General features: G+C 36.6%; 1 protein-coding gene across 2 annotated transcripts in view; it reads right to left on the bottom strand.

Moving 5' to 3' along the window:
* The window catches only part of MAN1A1 (mannosidase alpha class 1A member 1), a 152016-nt gene that overhangs the window by 88221 nt on the left and 48819 nt on the right, over positions 1-14976 (bottom strand). For both annotated transcript variants that reach the window (XM_080389075.1, XM_080389076.1), the window contains exons 3-4: positions 12595-12710; positions 1094-1174 (exon numbers count right to left, since the gene is read on the bottom strand). In XM_080389075.1, the coding sequence (XP_080245201.1) occupies positions 1094-1174; positions 12595-12710 (197 nt within the window). The remainder of the gene's footprint in view (positions 1-1093; positions 1175-12594; positions 12711-14976) is intronic.

The raw sequence follows: 14976 nt of genomic DNA, 5'->3' as shown, positions 1-14976 counted from the left end.
CTTTTCAAGATCACCTATGCTCAGGACAGGATAATGGGAAATAAACAGGTAAGTCTACTTAGGATGTGAAAATATTAGAGGAACACTGTCTCCTTATAACTGCTTTGTCAGGTACATGACCCAGTAAGTACCTGCTAAGACAGCTTTAACATAATGAAAAAATTTAACAAAAAACAACATGCACACCATAGAATTTAGGTTGAAGTGACAGGTTCAAAACAGAGCTTTAGCCAGTATGTGGGAAATTGACATATGAAAGAGAATAATACATCTTTAGGGTTTTGTGGAGTTTCCACCAGTAAATGTTTTGGATTTTAAGAAATCCAATGGTAAATGCAACTTATGATTAAAGAGTATTAAACTTGTGTTAATCCTACAATAAAATACTGCTATAATCCAGAGACAGGAAAAAGCATTTAAGCTAGTAAGATAAAAGACTTTTCAAGTGCCAGGCTAAAAATTTAAAGTATCACAGTACCCGTAACTCAGTATAGCTTCTCCAAATATATTACAGAAATAATATTGCATTAGTCAAAGCTCTTAGACGAAATTGCTTCTTCATCCTCTCCAGGAACCATGACAGGCAATAGAGATCAATGGGATATTAATGTTTTAAAGACATTCACATGTATAGGCTTACCAGTTATCTTTTTGTTCTTAACATGTCTTTTCCATATGAGTTGATGCTTCAGCTTCAGGAAGGCCAACACAAGGATTGTTTACAGGAGTTAAAGGATATGCTCGAAACCAATTTGTGAATCAGGAACCTGATGCACCAAATCTACCACTACCATGGCATAGGAACTCCGTAATTACATACGCCAGCACAAAGGCCAGTAAGAATGTACTGAGTATGGTTTCAACTCAGGAAAAAAACACCAACCCCAAAACACTTACAAGAAGTAATAGCTTTAAGACTTACAGTAAGCAACAGTAACAGAAGTAAGAAAAGCCACTGGACAGATGTCTGCTGTACAAGCCATTTTCAAAGTTCTAAACAAGTTTAAATTGGATAAATAAAAATTATTAAACTAAAAGTTAACTACTTATCTAGATGACGATATTTCAGATAAACCATGTGGAAATATCTTACCTCTTCTCCTGAAAGATAGTAAGCTGAAAGTAGTCCACCAACAAAACGAATGTTCACTTCAAATACTGAAATTTCAGCATTCTGTTGAAATAAACAAACATAGTTTTATTCCCTGATATTTTTCTGTATGGTTTTGTTTGTTTGTTTTCGTCTTTTTTATATACATGCAGGTATTAAGCTACACCAGCTGTAAATGGCAAAACACAGATGATGTAGGGAAAGCCAACATAAGTGAACTTAAGAGCATTTTGAAGTATCTTCTTCTCTTCTTATTATTAACAAAATATCCTCTCCATCATCCTCATCCTTTTTAACTTTTCACCTCTTCCATTTCGACACAAGTCATCCTCTAAATCCACATATCTAATTCCCTGCAGATGATTCAGCACTCAGACACAAAAAGTACTCTCAGATCATGTCCCACACTACCTCAACCTCACCCTAAATGCGACTCACAGTCTAAACACAAGTTATTGTAAAATGGGGTGCGTGTGTATAATATTAGAATGAGTCAATTATATGTTCATGATAAAAATGTAATCATGACATGTATTTACTAGGAAGCAGATGATCTTTCACTATGATGGTGACAGCCCTTCTGAAGCTGGCCTGGTCTTTACCAATGATAGAGACTAGGTTCGTTGTATTAAGCAGTACAAATACAGCCATTATCTATCCCAAAAGTCAAAGCACATTCTTCTCTGCCTTTTTAAAATGCAAACCTAAATAAAGAATCTGAGTCTCATGATTGCTTCATTCTCTTGCTCTTTACTAAGTCAATTCCAATTTTACTCTGACACACAACATTCAATCTACTCAAAAGGCATTCAGTTGAAAGCTCATCTATGGAAGTTTCTTATTTTTCACTTTTTTATGTAATACTACTTTTTATATTTTTGTATTTCTGTAGAAAAATAGCACCCAGCAGTCAATCTTCTAAACTCTAAACTTTTGGGCACATAAACAGGTGTTTGACTTTTGTGTGTTCTGGGTTGCTCTTGCTTCTGTTGAGTGGTTTTTTCCATCTTCTATTTGTGAAATACATTAGAGCTATATTTAATATAAATCAATGCATGGTGGGGCTGTAGGATTTTCTTCCAAAGGGCTTGCAGGCTTTTCTCATTCAGCTATTTTTTGTACTTTCCCAGTTTAAACATGCAGATACCAGTTTATGTAGGAGCAAAGAAGTTGTTGCTCCCTCTTTTCTATGGATTTTAAATTCCAGTAAACTGCCTTTGCAAAAGAAAACAGCACTAGGTTACTTATTAGAAGCATTACTTCATGCTTTACAGTTTGCAAGGCACTCTGATTAAGGAAAAGTATCTAGACACATTGCAGAGTTGTGCAGTGTTTTATCAGTTGTAAAGGTACAGACTTCAAAAAACACTCACAGACTTGCTACAATGCTTGTCCACTTGCCCTGACGCATTTAACTTTTTTCCTCTAAAATCTGTCCTGCTCCTCCCCCTCTAAAAATTCAGGATATAATTCCATTCACAGAATTGCTCTGATTAATATATAATGTGTACGTTATATATGCGTGTGCTGTGTAGGTTTTGTATACACACGAGCACAATTCAAAGAGGCAGACAAAATAAAGCCATCACACATCTGCCTGCTGAAAACTCAGACCTGGCATCACGTGTTAAGACTGCAAACTCAAAAAGTAATCTTGCTGTCTTGCACTGTTTAGAACGTAAATTTTTTCTAAGTTTATCTTAAGTGTACTAAAACTCTGAAGGACCTCCTCACCCACAGCTATCCCACTACTGGTCTACTCTTATTCTTTCTGAAAGAAACTACAAAGGCAAAAAAGGTTTAATTTCTGTTTCCAAAATTAAACTGATATTTCTGCTTCCAAGTGTTCAGTCATCGTCTCACTGAATACAGCAAGAAGCAGAATGAAATAACTGGGAACAGGTATTCAATTCAACTTTAACTAGTGCCTTTTCTTTGTGTTTCCTTTTAATATACCATGATATATGGCAAACCTGGGGAGATGGATATAAAAACATTTAAATCCTCTAGAGTTCTGAACTAACTAGACAATACACCTGTTCGTCTAAGCAGGCTACCTATGTAAAAACTCTACATTAAATGAAGAAGTCTACCTTAACTACATCCAATGCATAAAACAGCTTGTAAAGAACTGATCAGACTTAAGAAAGGCTGACCTGATCAGACTGAAGAAAGGATGATTAAAAGGACTAATAGGGGCAGCTTCTTTTCCCTGGAGCTTGAGCTAGCTGAAATGCCTAAAAATAGTATTTCACTTTAAGAACCTTCTTCAGAAGCTCAAGTTCTTTCCATTTCAGTCCTGAGCCTCAGCACATGCCAAGAACTTTTCTTTGATGTGGGAAAGTTGAAGCTGTAAAGAGGTAGGTATTAGACAAGGAAATGAGTTAATCAGATATCCCAGACACTTGTGTTTCCTGTGAGGATTGAATTAAATTACTTTTTCATTTTGAATTGCTTGAAGTGATATATGAGCTGAATATTTTGTCTCCAGTACCTTACATTTTGCCTTTCTGGATTTAATATGGTCATTTAACTCACAAACCATTACTATCTTTCCAGGAATGCAAAGGCCCTTTAAGAAAAGCTCAGTACGTATGCACTGACATCTGTTTCTGGAAATCAGTTACAGACTAAAAGACTCTGAAGTAATGTGAATAAAGATTTTAATGTCAAACCACAAAGATTAATTGCACTGTAATCCTGAATGTTTGCTGAAGTGGTGATCTTTCAGGGTATTTCTTGAAGTTAACCATTATTTTAATGTTAACAGATTTCCAATACCTTACTTGTACACATCTCTGAACCTTTGTTTGAAATCCTTGTCTCTTACTAAAACTTTTACACAAGCCACTAAAGCAGATGCAATTAATGAAATGGACAGACATTTCATTAATGGTAGATTTGAATGTTGTATGCTTAATACACAGTCATTCTTAAACTCGTTACATCAAGGTAATAGTATTCTCAGAAAGCACAGGAATTACAGCAATTTGCAAAACAGTTCAAGAAGTTTTATAATTTCATGTCAAAGAAAGATTCATCTTTACATGGAAAGTTCATGTGAAGAAGTCTGTTAAGAAAAGTGAACTTGTAAAAGTAGCAATTTCTGCTATACCAACTTTACCCTTCTTTCTGTTTTGATTTGGTGGGGGGTTTTGTTTGGGTTTTTTTGTTGTTTTGTTTTTGTTTTTTTAATTTTTTGTATTACACCCTTAAGGTGCCATACTTTGATCACTACCCTCTTTTCACATTTCTAGTCATCATCCACACAGAATTTGCACAAATGAATCTGTATATTTCTACTCAGCATTCAGATCCTAAGTAAGCAATGTTAATTTTTATTTTGCTCTTGGATCCAGCTATCCAGCTGTACTCAAATACCTTACGATCTATTTAACAGTGCCAAGACATATAGCAAACCCCTCCATCTTCACTTCCCAAAGTTTCTACTTCAGCAGCTGAAGATGCCAGAATTATTTTATTTTTTTATTTTAAGTTTAGTCTTCTCTTTCAAACCATCATTTTATCATTATATAGCAGGTCTGAGATACGGTTGAATTAATTCCATTATATCTAATGGAACTTCTGTAAAGAGAAGTGACTGGATAGGCTTATTTTAAAATGACTATCATGTTCCTTTTGTAAAATCCCAAGTATGTAATATGGCTCTGACCAACTGGATAGATATTCTTTCTAATTTTACAGTCTTTTCATTAGTACTCCAATTAGGCAGCACAGCCACGTGCTGTGTATGACGATATCTGAAACATCTTTTTTAGTACATGGTCTGTGCTAAGCTCTTACTGTTCCTGTGCAATATCATCTTACTCTGGCTGCTGATTTTGGAGACCTCCCTTGTATAAAGGATTCTTAAAGTATGTAGATGCTTGGGAAAGGGATATGTATATTGGGAACGTATTTTTGTTTTACTTCCAGGGCTTTTATGTTAATTGAAGTATATGAGTAACTTGGTCTTTCATCTTACATTTGTTCAATAATTTATCATTCGCTATTTGATCTTCTGATAAGTGAATCATAAATGGTATCATCCAAGCACTAAATGAAATCCAGAGAAATTGTGACTGCAGTTCACCATACTGACAAAGTGGAAACGAAAAGCAATATATGTATCCATTACATGGTGCAAGGTTAAAACTTGACAACTGTATGGAATTTCATGTGGTTTCCTTGATTGGCTTCTAAAGACAAAATTATTTTGACAAAGAGGTGTAACATCCTTTACGTTTGCTGGCTAGACACATAACACCAAAGTGAACCTATTTACTTATGGTGGAGACCGCTCCTTCTCAAATTCAGGCTATGCGAATAAGCAAGTCTCTACAATCAAAAGAACGAAACAGCTGTGTGTTACCACATTTTGGCTTGACAAGGAGAAATGCTAAAATAAGCATATAAAATAAGATTTTTTTAACCAAGAGAAGAACCATAGCTTGGAAACACTCAAGAAGCTGCAGGATGTTACAGGTTTAACCACTAAACCTATTAAAGTCACTCCTTTTAAAGAAAGGGAGGTTGACTATACCTTAGGAAGCCCCATCTTCCAAAAGCAACAACTATTACCAAACGGGGTAGGGAGGAATTGTTACATTAGCTAGTTTATGTTACCCTGCATTTGTACTTTATTTGCAAACATACAACAGGGCCAATCTGATCTCAGCTGCATCTCACCACTTCCCTCGCCCTTCTGTAAACCAGAGAATTAATCTACAACTGGTAAACTGTTAAAGCTTCAACGAGCTGTGGTTGAATTTAGTGTTGAAGGCACTGTTCAGACGACAAAACTACGGTCAGCTGGGCTCTCCTGAAGCCTTTTTCCTTTGACTCCTCCAGCTTCCCAAAAATCAGTATTCACATCCTTCTGAATCATTTCCTTAATGCATCTTTCCTGAAAGTCTTCCTTTCCATAAATTTGTAGACCAAGGCCAAAACAATTTCTGTCTATGTTTTCTTCTGAAATATTTGATTTTGAAATATTTCATTTGAAATACAACCAAATTCTATTTATCTAGTATAAGCTTCCACCTGGCACTCATTAACACTTGTACTTGCTCTGCCATTCATAATTCAATTGGAGAAAATACTGTGTGCTTTTTACATGGATGAATGTATTCACAATAATTTATACCCAATATCTTAATTTATATCTGATAAAAAGCTTACTCTCCTTGTTGTTATAAAGATCCAAATAAGGCTACAAATCCTACCAAATAATTGTTTCAGTCTTTTTTGCACAGGTTCTTTCCAAAACTTTCTTTCTTTCAGTTCTCTTTTTCTTGTCTCATCAAGAGTGTAATAAAACTTCAGTTACCTCATCTGCATTTCCATCTATTGCTCCTATGTACAAGAACTATAGGTACTCCCCCCACACCTACATACCATACCGTACTGTTGTAAACAGCCCATATCCTGCAGGTTAACAAGCTGTGCAAGAGAACACCAGGGACTCCACACTGAGCAAAGCTGAATAATGTGCATAATTCTAGACTAAAAAATGGACACAAAGGAACCATGTTTCCAGTGAAATGAGAGAAGTAATTATTATTATTATTACTTTTAAATAATATCTCCCAGTTAAACCACAAAGGTTGGGAACAACAAATTCTAGCATTTTCAAGCAGTCTGGGAAGTATGACAGAGACACCAAGAGTATCACAATAGCTCACTTTAAGCTACTGTAATTTAACAACATTTTAATTACTTGCAATTGTGGGGGAAGTAAGTTTCATTTGTATTCCACAAATGAAATTTAGTGGCAGCCTGCTAAAATACTCTGTTCCCACAGACAAGGGAAACCATTTTAGCCACCTTTTTATTGCAATTGTCAAAGCTTGGTTATTGCATAATATGCTATTTAACCTTGATAAAGTCCCCACATGACAAACTTTAAGATCTTAAACAGGAACAAAAATAAAGTGCTACTAAAGGCATTAACGAACTCTAGTAGCAAAAGAACTGCATTTAATAATAAATGTGCAAGATCTCCTTTTAGCCCATCAAAATAATTTCTTATTCGTAATCAAACCAAAATCAAGTCACTTTGAAGTCTGGTATTTAGAGTGTACTAATAAATTATATGGCAAAGTAGTAAACATATAGTCCTGTTAAAAAAGAAAAGGGAAAAGAAAAAACCAAAGGGGGGGAATTGTAGAGGAATGAAGCTGGGTTAATTATCATTGATAATATACAGCTGTGGGCTGGCTTCAGGGGCGGTGGGTTGGCCAATGTAGATAAGGTGCAGCTGTGGCTGGTTAAGTTAAGTGGTTGAGAGCCAATGAAGAGAGCAGCTGAGGAAGAAGCAGAGAGAGGAAGAAGTAAGAGAAGAGAGTGTGCCCTGGATGAGGAGAAGGCAGTGGAGGGACTGGCATGAAGAGTATGCTGGCATGAGATCGTAAAAGACCTTGCTGCAGCTTGATAGTCTGGAGAGTGCTGCGACAGTCTTACAAACTAAAGAACCGTTTTCAGCTGCTGACTTTCTTAAGGTTCTTCACAGACCCATTGTACATTTACTTGAAGTCAAATTGCTCGCACCTCCCACGTGCTTTTTTTTTTTTAATAGTAAAGCTATTCAGTCACAAATTGTTATATTAGGAAACTTTCTGATTTTCTCACTTAAAGAGAGAAAAACACCAAAAATAAAGTGCCACAACCCTATCTGCGTCCAAGCCAGATCACTAGGTTATGATCTGTTAAATATATTAACAGGTCGATCATAATGCCTACGGTTTGAGAGTAGTAGGAATTAAATTTGTACGTGCTGAAGTTAGAAATTAACAATCTCGATTCTGAAAGTTTGCCCTGTTACTGACTGTCCCACCACGACAGATTTGAGCTAAATATAAATGCTGGAAGCATTAATAATAAGATACAAATAATATTTGTTATTATGTGATCTTGGAAAAGTTGTATGTTAATCTGTACGTGGCAGTAGAGATAAACTTAAGTTCCAAGTTTCTATACTTTTTTTCCACTCTTTTCTACTTCCTAAAGTAGTAGATATATTACACACAAAACTTCTACATTGCATGGAGATGCACTCAAAGCTTTTTCAAAAGATACTTGAACTTGCAAAGCTAGGTACAAAGATGAAAATCAGAACTGCTAAGTAAGCCTTCAAGCTTCAGGGTGGCTTATAAAATCAGGTAACAGTGACTGACTGACCTCTGTAAACAGCTTTGCTTAAGAGTGCTGGCAGTACACAAGATTGAATGTATCCTTGCTGTCTTATTCATTCTCTTCTCTTCTCTTTATGCAGTTCCTCAAACTCATTTAGTACCTATTTGCAAAAGCAAATAACGAAACGCTCTTCATACTTTCCCCCACAGCACAACAGCAACTCTTTCCTAGGTTGATTGTCCTATGCAGTTAACAATGGAAAGTATCTGTGATGAGACACATAATATGCAACGAGTCAGTGCTCACACAAAATGTCAGCTAAAGTCAGCTAAATTATATCCACACAGGTAGAGCTGCTGCACAGACTGCTGCGACTTTCATCTAACTGAGCAATCATAACTTCCCACCATCCTTCATTTCGACAAAAAACAGAGAGGGATGAGGCAAACAAAGCAAAATCCACTAATAACCAACAGGAAGGTTATTTTAGTTTGATTCCAAATTCACCTTTGAGATAATCTCCTAGTAGAATAACCATTTTCCTATTGTCTCAACAAGCACACAGCTTCCTGCTCCATACCTTGTTCCCATTCTGGTCCTGTCTGACTACACGCACATCAGACAGTTGATCAGCGAGTCAGGTCACGAATTCAAGCACCGTCCCACATACCATTTAATTAGTTAGCACCTTCTGGTCTGGTCTGGGCCCCTGTTACTACAGCCAATGCCCAGGCACACTTTAGGACAACATGTAGGCCAAGGACTGTTCTCAGTATGCAGTAGGGGCAAGAATGTCCTTTTGCAGGGAAGGAATTTAGCAGGGCTGAAGAAGAAGGGGAGGGATCAGTTAAGTCTCTCACCCTAAAGAAGCTGGGGTGTGTCTGGGTGTAGAAGCAAAGTGCCATCAGTTCTAATACTTAAGAACTCCCAGTCCTTCACTGCTGTGCCATGCGGCTCAACCCCCACACCGCTCCTCCCCTAACCCTGACCCCTTCATGCGTCTCATTAAGATCCTTCTTCCAATCTCTCTTCCCAAGTATGGATTCATTGGGGTTCACCCTTTGCACTGCAGAGGCCAATAGCTTTTTTTCTCCCCAGCATGAAGCAGAAGTTGGGTGGTGGTACAGAAACTCTTTCAGAAAGCTATGAATGCTCTCTGTGTGTGCAGGTTCTAAAGCAAACTATGAAAAAATAAAACCAAAAAAGCACGCAGCAGTGTGTAGCTGTAGCTAGGAAACAGCCAAGCTCCCTAGTGATCCCATGAAAGACTGGCTCCTTTCTCCTCCGTTGCAAGTGCTGATGTACAACCTGTCCCAGTGCAGCCTCAGGCACGGCCACGCACGAGCAGCGTGGAAGGGGTGTGCAAGCAGCAGCATGCGTGGGGAGGTCAGGCCAAACCCTCAGCCATATTAACTGAAGAGCAAAACTATACACCTCCATGGAGGTGAAGTAATTTAATAGAAAACAGAGCACAAATCCACGATGCAAAGACCATGGATTTAGCCACTGCAAACATCAACTTTTTCCAAAGGTATATGTATGTCTAAATCTCCTAGAATATTAACAGAATCAGAAAATCCAACTTAATTCCTGAAGGACCACTCAAGTTTAGCTGAAACTTCAACAAGGTATAAAACACAAGGAATTTCAGCAGTTATAAAAGAAAAAACCTCCAAGCATTGCTTATGTGGATATCTCAGTTATAAAATCACAGGGCTAACAGCTCCAGCTATAATAAAAATCGCCTAAGCTGAATGGGGAAGCTTCCAAACACCTCCACTCACAAGCTTACCAAAATTCACAACTTTGCTGAGAAAGGTGGCATTTACTTAACTAGAATTTTCCTTTGAAATCAAAACAGTTTGCTTTCTTCAGAAAGGTAAACAAGAGTAACCCTGAATACTAATTCATTGAATTGAGGAACTGAAACCTATATATGTGACAAGATGATGCCAATTCTCATTAAGTCATCTTTATTCTACAAATCCTTTTATGTGGATGAACTACTGCCTACTTTAGAAAGTGACATCTGGAAGCTTTTATGATCAGGTGATGAGAATGATTGAGTGCTGGCCAAATAGTTCAACATGTACACAAATATCTGATGTATTACAAACTTCTAGAGAGGAAAACTTGCTTTATCCAGCTGCATTGACAAAGAATATAAAGAGAAAAGATTCTGCTACAGAGTAGTCACAGCTATTTCTGTAAAGAACATCTTAAAAAAATTAAAAATTTTAAAAGCATAGTTCTACGATCAAGTGGAGAGAAAAAATAATTCTATTTATATAAATAAAGGCCAAACATGCTTCCCCAAAAGACGATTAAGCAGTCACTGCCCAGGAAATAAACAGAAACATATTTTATACTACTCACAAGAAATAACACTTAAGGATATGTCAGTGTGTCAGTTATTAAAAACTAAATCACTTTCATGGGAGAAAGGTTTCTAAAACAGGAGCAAGTAAGTGTACAAAACATTAATGCAGAAAATGTCAAGTAATGCCTAATAAATGATAAATGGTTAAACACAAAAGAGAGGGCCCTGCTGTTCTTTGTGTTAAGTAATTTCCAACTTTAAACTGTAAGATACAAATACAAAGCAACATTTGAAACTAGAACTTATATTTAAAGTGGAAAACTAAATGAGTGCAAGCTGAGCAGCTTCAAACAGTTCAGCCATTAAACAAACTGATACCAAGTTATTTATTGTCGTTTGCTCGTTCCATTTCGGGAAAATTCATCTATTCATTACTGTTGTCAATGTAGAATTCAATTCTATATGATCATGAAGTATTAAAAAAAATATTTTGTGAGGTGTCAAACTCAAGGCAGCTATTTACAGGAATATCAGTATTACCTGTAACTTTTGGTAAATGCTGGATTGTGGCATTGACCAACTAATGCCATACAAAATTTCAGACATTTTGAAAGACTTCATAGCTTTTAAGCATTACTGAGGGGGGAAAAAAAAAGGCTACCTAATTTTTAAAAGTACATAAATTAACAAGAGGAGTTGAAGCTGTAGGCAATACCATCTAGAAGTTTCCAGCAAAAAATCCAACAAGATTTATATAAACCTGAAGATTTTAGTGTTATTAATGTAAATCACTCTACAGCGCTTTATGGTGTTACTCCAAGTGGAGCTCAGCTCTTCCTTTAAAGTGGAGTTTGCTATTTTCTATGATGTTTTGTTCTTACATTTTTAAACATCTTAATAATGTTAAGCTAATAAGAAAGGATTTTAATATTACAAAAATTCCTTTAGAAAAAAAAAAGTCTTATGCACAAGTTACAGTCAGCATGTCATTCAGACATCTGACACTACTTGGAAGCACAAATTAATATCCTGTATTTACACTATTAATGTAAACATTAATGCACACTAAATTGCTGCTTATATAAACTATATAATATCCACTCTTCTTAATTTCTCCTTCTTAAAATGATAATTAATTCTCAAGCATGTAGGAGAACATAATTAATCCTGACTTTTGCATAACATATTAGAAAGAGTACTTTGTTTTCAGAAAGTGTTTCTGCCATTGCATACGTCACCTATAAGAGCTTTTAAGCTCAGTGTACTGTGACCACAATACTTTCCTACACTGATCAGCAGAAGTACTCCATTGGCTCTCTGTACCCAGCAATAACAAATACTCTGACCCCCAAAAGAAAAAAAAACAAACAACCCAAAAACCAGGACATTTCAATTTAATTGAATTTTTTACAGAGGTTCTGTCCTGTTCAGGGCCTTTCTAGAATAGAAGCTTTAATAATGAACTTTGATGAACTCTGTTCTCAGCTGCATATTTACCAGTTAATAGGAAGATTTATACATGCAGTTGTGATCTGATGCCTCTTAAGACCAAAGCAGCTCAGTTTGTGTCAGTAGTTCGGCTTAACTCATGGGGTTCAACTTCAGTAGTATACAGAAAGGAATTTAAACGGTATTTATGGTGTGTAGTTTTCTCTAAACACAAGTCGCATTTGTGGAAGATTTCACAAAGCAAACATATAAAATGTTTACATAACTAAAAAATTAACGCTTGAAGTGTCCCAGTTCTTGCATCCAAAAGAGCTGAAAGGTCTCTGTTGCTTTACAACGATAACCTTATTCCTTCCTTCAGGCCAGCTCATTGCCTCCCATCTACCTAAACCTCTCGGACTGAAAAACTGCATGTAAGCAGAGCAGTAAGTTTATTATAATTCTGCTCCCTACCTTCTTTTGTCTATCAACAATCTAAATTCTGTAGCCTTGTATCATGCTTGCACTATCAAAACCCAGTCTTCAATTGGCCCCCGGAGACCGAACAGAGCATTAAATGTTTATCAGCAATGCTACTTACCACATTGAAATCTAAGTTTTTTTCAACCCACTCCTTGGCTTCCTTGAATTCCTCTTTCATTTCCATGATGTATAGTGTATCAAGGGCATCCACTATTGTTGCTCCTTGAATGTTACCTGAAATACATGAAAAGCCAGTGATTTACTTTCCATTGGAAGTAAATCCAACAATTTTCAGTTAAATCTAATTTTAATTAATTTCAAAATCCAATTTCAATTAATGCAATTAAAAATTGGGCATATAAGCGTTCAAGTCGGCAACTAGTAATTTACAGCCTTAACTTTGATTCCTATGCCACAACACAACACCATAATATTTAAGTATTTCTTCTACTAATGAAGTTTTGAAGAGCAGAAGATGTACTGCATTTTCAGCCCCAATTTTGCATTTTTAAACACTGATAGAACAGTTAACCGTAAAATGTAACTCATTAAATATGGTAGAGAAATGACTGTTTCTTCCAGTTTGGAGTGAAAAAAATCAGTTGCTTTTTTGTTTTCATACTCAATAATATGCATAAAGCTTTAAGAAGCTGGTAAGTACTGATCACATTTCAGTTAAGAAAGCCCTCTAGAAAGTACTCTCTCTGAAAAACTTTTTTTCTGATACCGTGCATCACCATGTAACCTGCACAAGATAGCACTGGGGGAGCAAATGCACACTTGCACACATGAATTTCTCAGCTCAGGAGAGACACTGCCAGATGCCAGTTTTCAGAGCAAGTTCTGGTTGTTTGCAAAAGTGGCACCCATTTACCCCGGTTATGGAGATGCATAAGAGTTAGCCTTCATCTAACACTGCAAGATGAAACGTCAGCAGTATGTTCACTTTGGCATGTATTAAATGTTCATGAACCCATACTGAAAGGTTAATGTGGAGGGTGGAGGAGAAAATAAACCCACTCAAATGACTTTTCCCATACTTCCTTCAAATTTGCTATGACCTTTTCAAAACACCATTTTTCTAGGAAGAGTTTCAATTCCTGTTTACTGAATAGTGTAAAAAAATTCAATTTTAGCCACTTTACTCAATTTTATCTTTACGAACTTGGCTCCAGCAATCTTCATTATGAATGGAAACTACTGTTAAGATATACTTTAGAGCAGACCTTAAACACAGAAAGAAACATTAAGAACTGCAAAATAATTTGGGTTGTAAGGCACAGAGGAAGTCATTAGGTCCAATCTCTCCCGCAGCAGGGCTAATGACTCAGGTGGACAGCTGACTATTCAGGAATTGATTGCACTGGGCAAATAATAAGACAGTAGCTACAACTAACTTTACAGAACTTGATTACCACCTTGCCTCTGAAATACCTGGTGAAAAGGTAAACTTAGTTTTGTAGACTTACGAAGTATCAGAATTCAATTACTCATGTTTAAGTAGGAAATCCACTACTTCAGTCAACTCATATGTTTACTACCATCAAGGTTTCCTGCTTTCTCATGAAAAGGAGAAGTTATCGGAGACCTGCATATATCAGGATTGACATCATATTCCTTTCTTAAGCTTCCAGGTAGGAAATAATTTTCCATTTGTATCATCTTAAACAAAGTAATACTTGAGATTATTATGACAGTTACTTGGTACACTTAACAGAACCAGATGGTCTCTCTCCTTTTAGCAGCTGTTAATTGTTTATACCATCCTTTTTGGAACATCCCTTTCATACTCTGAAGGAAGCTATCTATATGTTTTCCCCCAGATAGTCCACTAATAACACTGCAGCGTACTTTGGTAAGAAGAACATCACATCAACCCAGAGCTTATTTGGATCTTGGCTGCCCTTCTCTCATATTAAAGGAAAAACATTCCTTTAAACTTGGCTAGCTAACTTGTATTTTTCCGGAGCGCATGAGAAAGTGAGAGCTATTGCGGAAAACTGCTGGAGGACATGTTCTCAAGAACACTTCTGCAAAGACTCTGGAAATGCTTAGTAACTCTATACAACAAAAGCAGCTCCTGGTGAACTTTTACAACTGAGCACTACTTACTGAAAAATCACCTATAACCTGATTTGCTTGAGTGGACTGTGATAGGCTCACCTGCAATGACATTCTTTGTGACAGTCATCCTCTTGTAATACAACTAACACTGCTTCTGAACAACTGAGCTTTCAATTTCAAGGATTAGTACTTGAGCTGCAATTCACTACTGAGTCAGAAGAAAAAGAGGAGAATTCAACCCTATTGAGAAATCACCCTTGGAGTCACACACTTCCTATGATTTTTATTTCCCTCCCCCCCAGTTTGGCCTCCATGGCCTGCTTAGAGCATAGACCTCTCCCTGCAGGCAGACAGAAGAAAATGGAAGAATCTCAGGTAGATCTTACTTTATTTGAAACAACTTTTGCTATTATTCTGAAGGCTTCAGAAAACAGGA

This window comes from Falco punctatus (assembly GCF_963210335.1).
Source record: "Falco punctatus genome assembly, chromosome: 5".
Lineage (NCBI taxonomy): Eukaryota > Metazoa > Chordata > Aves > Falconiformes > Falconidae > Falco > Falco punctatus.
The sequence above is the reverse complement of the archived record's forward strand: the minus strand, read 5'-3'. Positions and strand labels throughout refer to the sequence as shown.